Source organism: Chlorocebus sabaeus, chromosome 5 (genome assembly GCF_047675955.1).
Source record: "Chlorocebus sabaeus isolate Y175 chromosome 5, mChlSab1.0.hap1, whole genome shotgun sequence".
Lineage (NCBI taxonomy): Eukaryota > Metazoa > Chordata > Mammalia > Primates > Cercopithecidae > Chlorocebus > Chlorocebus sabaeus.
In genome coordinates, this window is record NC_132908.1 from 83194512 (window position 1) to 83204108 (window position 9597).

The 9597-nt window shown below is 54.3% G+C and overlaps 1 protein-coding gene across 1 annotated transcript; it reads left to right on the top strand.

The window, feature by feature from the left end:
- Positions 1-1901: 1901 nt before the first annotated feature.
- Positions 1902-4632, top strand: FOXC2 (forkhead box C2). The gene has a single exon (XM_007994278.3). The coding sequence runs from the start codon at positions 2411-2413 to the stop codon at positions 3914-3916; it is 1506 nt and encodes a 501-aa protein (XP_007992469.2). The 5' UTR covers positions 1902-2410; the 3' UTR covers positions 3917-4632.
- Positions 4633-9597: the final 4965 nt, after the last annotated feature.

The window sequence follows — 9597 nt, forward strand, 5'->3', positions numbered from 1 at the left end:
TGGTGGGAGTTTAGGGTTGGGGCAGAAAGCTCAAATCATTTGCCTCTGAGCTGAGAACTGGGCAGCTTTATTTCACTTTGTTTCAAAGAAAGAAGAAAAAGCATCAGGTTAGAAAAAAAGCCCAGAATACTCATAAAAACAATGTTTCTAGAAGTGGAATATTCAAGGTAAAGGAAACTGATTTGTAGCTTCCCTTTGGCTTTGAATTGATCAGGAGACAAAGATAATGCATATACATTTTTGTCTTCTGTTCTTTTATTTGAAATAACTAGCACACCCCGATTGCCTTCCAGTCACCTCCCCGAAGCGAAGAGGCCTGGTGGGTTCTCTTAACATCCTTTTGCTGAGAATCGAATACGCAGCCGATGAACAGCCAGGAAGGGACAAGGAAACCCGAAATACAAATGTTCTGTCTGAAACCCTCTTCTCTGCCCAACCAGACAAGCACATTCCAAAATTCTGCCCGTATTTAGCCCTTTTAAAGGAGTGTCTCACTCCTTCAGGGGAAGTGGGAAAAGGGGATCTGATTATTGAGGTGTGGAAGAAATAAACAATCAGTCCACAAATAAACAAACTGTCCGGGATTCCTAGAGGGAAGAAGAAATCCTTGTAGGAGATCCAAGTCGCTCCAGGTCTGCCTCCCGAATAATATTATCCCCAAGAGATCTTGAACCGTTTGCGATCAATCGCTCACCCAGTCTCCCCACGGAGCGCGCTCCCCAACTCAGCCTACCCAAACCCAACAAAACAAAAAAAGGCTAAAATATAGAAAATCAGCTTGGAGACTCCCAGGGGAACGTTGCCAGGAGCAGGAGGCAGGGACAGCGCCCTGGGGTCGGTGTTAGCGGCCGGCGCCGGCCTGGGCCGGGGAAAGCGTCCACGCTTGGTGCCCGCGGCGCGCGGCGCTCATTGCGCGCGTCTTCGAGCGAAGCCCCCGCGGAAAGCAGGCTCGGGTTTCTCCTCGCAGGGCCCAAGGAACTCGGCTCTGCCTGGCCCCCGTGGGTCGCTGCATTGTCCCGGTCTTCTGGGAGCGCGGGGTCAGCTTGTTAAAGGGAATTTCTATCTGGGAAAAGGGAGAGGAGCTTCGAAGCTGAAGTCGGTGGGCTGCGAGTGTCCACGCGGGAGACGAAAGGGGGAAATAGCAGAGTCACTTCACCCTTTTCCCCAAACCCCACAAAACTGCTCGCAGTGAAGCGGATGATTTACCGAATTCACAGTGAATTCAGAGGATTAGATTGTCAGCACGTTGCTACCTTCCCCTCTATCCACCCCGCGGCCTGGCTCCTCGGCGGGGGGCGAGAGAAACTCAGTTTCTAGGGTTTGCCTCTAAAACCTTGATAGGTTATCCTTGACGACCCCGAGCCTGGAAACTCCCTGCTGATGATTAATTATTTGATTAAATAAGTATAACATCCAGGGGAGGCCCTGCCATTCCAAACCAGCGCGTTTGCTTCGAATCCATTACACCTGGGCCCCCATAATTAGGAAATCTAATTATTCGCTTCATCACTCATTAATAAGAAAAATGTCCCAGGATCATTGCTACTTACAAGGTCTTTGGGGGAGATATTTTACTCCATTAATCCATTCTATTTTATATTTCAAAGTGATTTTTTTTAAACAGAGGAAAGTGGCTATTTTTTGTTCTGGGCATGTGGGTCCATTCACCAAAATGTGATCATAAAATAAATTTTAATAAGATATAACTTTTTAAAAAGTCTTTTCAAGTGAAGACGGAATCGCAGCGGAGGCCGGGGCGGCCGGGTCTTAGAGCCGACGGATTTCTGCGCTCCTCGCCCTGATTGGCGCCGACTCCCCTCAGCTGCCGGGTGATTGGCTCAAAGTTCCGGGAGGGGGCGTGGCCCGAGGAAAGTAAAAACTCGCTTTCAGCAAGAAGACTTTTGAAATTTTTCCCAATCCCTAAAAGGGACTTGGCCTCTTTTTCCGGGCTCGGCGGAGCCGCCGCTCGGACCCCGGCGAGCTGACCCTCGGGGCTGCCGATTCGCTGGGGGCTTGGAGAGCCTCCTGCGCCCCTCGTCGCGCGGGCCAAGGGTCCATCTGGGTCCCCGGGCCGCGGCATCTCCGCTGGGTCCGCAGCCACCCGACTGCCCGCGCTGCCGCCGCCGGGTCCTGGAGCCAACGAGGAGCGGGGCCGGCGCTGCGCTCGCCCGGGGCGCGCCCTCCAGGATGCCGATCCGCCCGGTCCGCTGAAAGCGCGCGCCCCTGCTCGGCTCAAGCGCCGCCGCCCGCGCCCCCTCGCCCAGGAGGCTGCCAGGAGCCCGGGGCCGCCCCTCCCGCTCCCCTCCTCTCCCCCTCTGGCTCTCTCGCGCTCTCTCGCTCTCGGGGCCCCCCTCGCTCCCCCGGCCGCAGTCTGTGCGCGCGGGCGCCGGCGAGCCGTCTCGGAAGCAGCATGCAGGCGCGCTACTCCGTGTCCGACCCCAACGCCCTGGGAGTGGTGCCCTACCTGAGCGAGCAGAACTACTACCGGGCTGCGGGCAGCTACGGCGGCATGGCCAGCCCCATGGGCGTCTACTCGGGCCACCCGGAGCAGTACAGCGCGGGGATGGGCCGCTCCTACGCACCCTACCACCACCACCAGCCCGCGGCGCCTAAGGACCTGGTGAAGCCGCCCTACAGCTACATCGCGCTCATCACCATGGCCATCCAGAACGCGCCCGAGAAGAAGATCACCCTGAACGGCATCTACCAGTTCATCATGGACCGCTTCCCCTTCTACCGGGAGAACAAGCAGGGCTGGCAGAACAGCATCCGCCACAACCTCTCGCTCAACGAGTGCTTCGTCAAGGTGCCCCGCGACGACAAGAAGCCCGGCAAGGGCAGCTACTGGACCCTGGACCCGGACTCCTACAACATGTTCGAGAACGGCAGCTTCCTGCGGCGCCGGCGGCGCTTCAAAAAGAAGGACGTGTCCAAGGAGAAGGAGGAGCGGGCCCACCTAAAGGAGCCGCCCCCGGCGGCGTCCAAGGGCGCCCCGGCCGCCCCCCACCTAGCGGACGCTCCCAAGGAAGCCGAGAAGAAGGTGGTGATCAAGAGCGAGGCGGCGTCTCCGGCGCTGCCGGTCATCACCAAGGTGGAGACGCTGAGCCCCGAGAGCGCGCTGCAGGGCAGCCCGCGCAGCGCGGCCTCCACGCCCGCCGGTTCCCCCGACGGCTCGCTGCCCGAGCACCACGCTGCGGCGCCCAACGGGCTGCCTGGCTTCAGCGTGGAGAACATCATGACCCTGCGAACGTCGCCGCCGGGCGGAGAGCTGAGCCCGGGGGCCGGACGCGCGGGCCTGGTGGTGCCGCCGCTGGCGCTGCCCTACGCCGCCGCGCCGCCCGCCGCCTACGGCCAGCCGTGCGCTCAGGGCCTGGAGGCCGGGGCCGCCGGGGGTTACCAGTGCAGCATGCGAGCCATGAGCCTGTACACCGGGGCCGAGCGGCCGGCGCACATGTGTGTCCCGCCCGCCCTGGACGAGGCCCTCTCGGACCACCCGAGCGGCCCCACGTCGCCCCTGAGCGCTCTCAACCTCGCCGCCGGCCAGGAGGGCGCGCTCGCCGCCGCGGGCCACCACCACCAGCACCACGGCCACCACCACCCGCAGGCGCCGCCGCCCCCGCCGGCTCCCCAGCCCCAGCCGACGCCGCAGCCCGGGGCCGCCGCGGCCCAGGCGGCCTCCTGGTATCTCAACCACAGCGGGGACCTGAACCACCTCCCCGGCCACACGTTCGCGGCCCAGCAGCAAACTTTCCCCAACGTGAGGGAGATGTTCAACTCCCACCGGCTAGGGATTGAGAACTCGACCCTCGGGGAGTCCCAGGTGAGTGGCAATGCCAGCTGTCAGCTGCCCTACAGATCCACGCCGTCTCTCTACCGCCACGCAGCCCCCTACTCCTATGACTGCACGAAATACTGACCTGTCCCGGAACCTCCCCTCCCCGGCCCGCTCCGGCTTCGCTTCTCAGCCCCGACCCAACCAGACAATTAAGGGGTTGCAGACACGCAAAAAAGAAACAAAACATGTCCTCCAGCTTTTTCTCAGGCCCAGGAGCAGAGAGCGGGCACGCTAGCCCCCAGTCATCTGTGAAGCGCGCAGGTAACTTTAATTCGCCGCCCCGTTTCTGGGATCCCAGAAAACCCCCTCCAAAGGGACGCAGCCCAACAAAATGAGTATTGGTCTTAAAATCCCCCTCCCCTACCAGGACGGCTGTGCTGTGCTCGATCTGAGCTTTCAAAAGTTAAGTTATGGACCAAATCCCATAGCGAGGCCCTGGAGACTTTCTGTAGGGGTCCCCATAGGTGTATGGGAGTCTCTACAGATAATGTATGTGCTGTATGTAATTTTAAATTTCTCCAAACGTGCTGTACAAATGTGTGGATTTGTAATCAGGCTATTTTGTTGTTGTTGTTGTTCAGAGCCATTAATATAATATTTAAAGTTGAGTTCACTGGATAATTTTTTCATCTTGCCCAACAATTTCTAACTGCCACATTGAATTCAAGAAACCGATGTGGGTTTTGTTTCCTGTACAATTATGAGATATAATTCTTTTTCCCATTGTAGGTCTTTTGCAAAACAAGAAAATAATTTATTTTTTTGTTGGTGGATAAAGAAGTCAAGTATCTGATACTTTTTATTTACAAAGTGTAATGGTTTTGTATAGTAGGTTCCACCCTGAGTATTCCTAAAAGAAAAAAAAAAAAAAAACTTAGAAAACCTAACTTCATCTATGTTTGTCTTATGTGGTCTTAATTGTTGTACTTACCTTAAAATAAACCCATGTTGTTTTTTCTGCCCAAAGTTTGGACAGTGTTTGTGGTGTTGCATTTTTTAAAAACGAGGTGTGTTTGCAAACCCGCCTGCTTTGATTATTTTTGTTACACAGGTGGGTATATGTGTAGACACATAAAAATGACCAGAGAATAGGAGCACACACCTGCTGTCTTGTTTAGTGACAGAAAAAGGTTTTTGATTAATTTTAAAATCCCACTCTAGGATTTTTTCTTTTCGAGAAACCGCCCAGTTGGAGGGGGCTGCCTGAAGGACCGGACCATGAGCTTGCTGTGATGCATTTTGTTAAATGCAGAAAAACATGCTAATTGTCAAAACAGTGCCACTCCATCTCAGTGTCCAGCCGTCCCCAATTTAAGAGGTGAAGGAGGGGAAGAATAAACATTTCCCGTTTGCTAACTGCAAACCAGGGTGAGTCCTGCTTTCCCCCGATTTTATAAAATTCAAGCTTCTTTGCCTGCTTTAGTGGTGTTCCAGAGAATTTGAACTGGGTCAATGAAGGTCTGAAGGGGACGGATTTGCTAGCATTTAATATCCACCCCTCTTAGCGGCCAGATCAGAGGGGAATTTCAGACTTCGTTACTTCTCAACATCATGTCTAAATCTATACCCTCATCGCAGTGAAAAATTTTGAAACCTCATTACCTTTCAAAAATAATTGATGATGCCTTTAGAGTTCTAAATTCAAGTTTTTCAATATGTTAAATGATAGAGATTATTTTTCTTTTCAATGTTAATATCTCATCTTTTACATTTTTAATAGCAACATAGATTTTGTGAAAAGTAGCTGAGGAAATGGCTTTATTATCTATTTCAATGGCTGAAGCCCCCCTGCTGGCCTCTATGTGTGAATTTGGGGACCAAAGCTTCATCAATTCCCACCCCAGCAGGTGAGCTGTACCTTGCCAATGCTGAAGTTCTTTGTGAGCTTAACGTTTCAAGACCTGATGATTTTGCTAAAGGCGATTTTGCTTGATGCCGTGGCGCTGAACGTAGCCCGGCTGTTGTTCTTGTTGTTGTTTTAAACATGGTACTTTATCTCTACGCTGTGTTGAAATAGAATTAGAGGAAGCTTAAAGCATAATAATTTTCCCCATATGTGCAACACAGACTCTTTCAATCTGTGGCCCCAGAGGTGGCATACAGTGAAAACTTGGAGGCTGTTTCATTCCTTTTCATAATGTGCGGGTGCCCGGGCATCCGGGTGCTAGACTTTCAGCAGGCCCCAGGCCAGGCGGGCTTTGGTTGAGTGAACAGGAGGAGGAAGTTAAGGAAGTAGGGGTGGGGAGAGACCCTCTCCAAACTGCAGAAGAAGGTGGCCCAAGCTCCTTGCCCGCGTCTACCCTGACGGTTTCATTTTACTTCTGCTCGCTTCATGCTATTTGCCCCAGGAGAAGAGGAGCGTATTCCAGACCCTAAGCGAGCTGGCTTTCTCCCTTCCCTAGACGTTTTAAAGAAGTCTTTCTGAAAGCTTGCCCTCGTCGTAAGCTTTGAAACCGTTGGTGTCCTGTTAGTGGCGAGGCCTGAGAGACACACGGAAAATAAAGGAGAGCGATGGTGTGGCTGAGAGCCCGCAGCCCTGCTGTTGAAACCACGCTAGGCTTTTGCACCTTTAGGAAGCCTTTTTAAAGAAGTCCTGCTGTGTGGGGGCCGGAAACCCAAGTGAGTGGCCCTTGTGGAGGTTATCGGGAGGGGGTTTTTCCATTCCTTGGGGAACGTGGGCAGCTGGAGGATTGTATCTGGAGCTTTATTCAGGTCTTCAGGGGCAGCAGAGTGGAGAACCAGGCCCTTAGTGGGTAGCGGCCTGGGGACTGTGGGACTCATCTGAGGACCCTGTCACTCAAGGCTTCCTCCGTCTCAGTGGGGACAGGCATAGGTGCGGTAAGTGCTAGAAGGCCGGCGGCCCCTTGTGCTGTGAGCTGGTTCAGAGCTCTGTGCAGCCCCGGTCTCCTGCAACTCCAGCCTCCTGCAGTGCCTGTGTGGACCTCAGGCGTGGGGGCTTAGCAGCTCCTGGGGCATCTGTTGCTCCCAGCAGAGTGGGAAGATTCCACAGCACATGCTGTGAACAGCCAACGTTCTCACCAACAGTTTTGCGTCTTGGCAGCCACCCTGCTCGTCTGCTGCCCAGTGTACAAAAAGCACGTGCCCAGGACATTGGCTATTCTTGATCCACTCATCTGTCACCTTTTCCTATTGTCCTCAGGAGGTTCTGGGCCTTTCAAGGGAAGGGGAAAGGAGGTTGAGGATGGAAGGGTCAAAGTGTCTGCCACAGGCTGCAGGGACTCTGGACTGGGGTGGGGCGGCTCTGCAGACCACGCAAATGCAGTTTGCATGAAGTCTGTCTGATAACCCTGTACCTTCCTGACCCAGCAAGAAGATATCGCAGGGCCAATCACAAAGGTGTCGCATAAAACGAAAGCGCCTGAATACCATGGCAGAGACCTTCCCGTTGAATTAGTGCTGCATTCTTGGCGGGTTTTGGCTGGGTGGCCTCTGACTCTAAGCACAGTCCAGTTATGACAGATATGGGCTACCCGGAGAGACCCCCGTGGTCTCTGCGCGCCCCATACATTCTCAGCCCCAGAGAGGCTGCAGCCAGAGTGGCCTCCTTGAATGGGCCATCTTGTGTAGCCTCTGAGGCTCCACCGCACGCTCACAGCTTCCAGGTAGAGAGACTGCCTGCCTCCTGCCGGCCGTGCTGGGGCCTCTCGAAGGCTGGGCTTGGGTCTGTGGTCGAAACGCCATCACTGCTCTGGAATAGGTGACCTATCCCTGAAGATGCAAATCTTCCTGTAACTTTTGTCCAGGAATTGCTGGAGCACTGGGCTAGGAATGAGAAAGTCACATCTTTCTGTGTGAACAAACCACTTCCCCTCCCTGGCCTTGGTCTCTTTATCTGTAAAATGACCAGGCGGCCAGCGCTACACTGCACTCCCTTTCTGGGCATAGCCAGGGCTGCTGCCATGGGGCCTCACTTATGCTGCTGACCCTCCTGCCACCAAGACATGAAGATCAGAAGCCAGACACAGAAGAAAACACAGGGCCCTGGGAACTTCTGCGCTTGGCTCATAAATCTTTCGGGGGTCCATCCCCTTCCCTTTACCCAGTGACTGCGTGGGGGTTGCTGCTGGTGCAGGGAGAGGCTTGTGAACAGAGCTCCCAGCTCACCGGTGAAAATGAACCCTGTGTGCTTGTGAAGGTCTCCTCACTCCTCCTCCCCACCCCCATCCAAAAAAGGGGTTGGGGGTGTTGGGCAAGGTTGGTTGATGGGGACCTATTGTTAACTGAAAACATGAGTTGGGTGGAGCTAGAGACACCAAGATAAAACACCCGTTGAAGGGTGGGCAGAGCCACGTCTTGAGAAGGTGCTGGGGTCTCGGAGCCTGTGGTTGGCATCTTGGGAACATGTGTTCGCCTGGGTCCCTGTCTGACTCTCAGTGGGATGAAGGTGGGTAAGTAAAGACCTGAGGTTTTATGCCTTAGGTGCCAGTAGGCTGAGGCTGGTTGGGGGTCTGGGGTCCGGTGCCTTTGTTCCAGGTGAGTGGGACAGGCCGGGTCACAGCCACCCAGAGAGCCCGCCCCTTGCCTCCCAGTGAGCACTTTCTTGCACCGCATATTTGAAATGCTTTCCCAAACTTTCAGAAGCGTTCCCTGCCTGCCTCTTGCATGGCCTCAGCTCGCCAAGGCGTTTGAAATGTTTGCTTTTTGACATAGGCATGTAAGGAAGGGGGCGGACGGTTTCAGGGGAGATTGGAAGGCTGGCAGCTGCTCTTCAGGGACAGCCACTGGGTCTGGGAAGACACCACCCACCTGTAATTTGTGCCAGGCTTTCTCTTCCCTTTTCAACCTTCCTGCTGTAGACCAAAAGCAGAGGGCTAGGTCTGTCTGAGTGTCAGCCTTGTGGGGACTTCATCCTGGGTGGTGGGTGTGTGAAGAGGGAAGGGGGGATGGTTGGTAAAGCTGCTGGCATCCCAGACCCATTTAGGGGGGATGGAGCTGGGAGGCTTCCACCCCCTTTGTGTCCTGAGGTGCAGCTTCATGCTCTGGAACCCCAGTCTATGCCCACTCAGGCTGCGAGGTCCTGGAGACGCTGGGCCTCGCCTGTCTCAGCGGCCCTCTGGCCCTGGGTCTCCATCTGTCTTGTGTTATTTTCACAGGTGGCCTCCCTAGTGGAATCACTCTCTCGAGGCTGAATCCACATGCACCAACTCAGGCCCTTACAAAGATTCAGGTGACATCAGACAGATCACCTTAAGCACTTTGGGGCAGTCTCTTGGCTGAAAACAGTAATAGGATTGAGAGGGTTATCTCTAGGATTCATGAACCTCACATAGGTTGGCAAGGTGCTTCCATAGTGTCCTGTTCATAGTAAACACTCATGACCAGCCATTAAGGTTTACCTGGAACACAGAAGAGAAAAAGAGAAAGGAATCTTTGGTCTGAGTGACGCGCATTTATCACACGGCACTGTGCAGTCCTGGCAGGGAAAGCCACTGTGTCTGGGAAGATGCCACTCACCTTTAATTCTGCCAGGCGTTTTCATTCTTTCTTCAACCTTCCTGCTCTACAGGGAAAGCAGAGGGTTGGGCTGTTCAAAAACCCAGAGAGAGCATGTGCACCAACTGCCTCTGTTGAGAGCCTTTCCATCATTTCTGGGAAAAAGGTGTGCTATAAATAAGTGCATCATTTGGGAAATCCCGCCCTGCTTTTGGGCCTCCTTCTGCATTCACTGACCCAGTCGGACTGCCATTACCTTCATGTCCCATTCACTGCCTCCCAAGAGAAGGGAGGCCCTGGGCCCTGCT

Bases quoted from the DNA above. Each gene is read 5' to 3' on its own strand.
- FOXC2 (XM_007994278.3), top strand. From the start codon at position 2,411: ATGCAGGCGCGCTACTCCGTGTCCGACCCCAACGCCCTGGGAGTGGTG.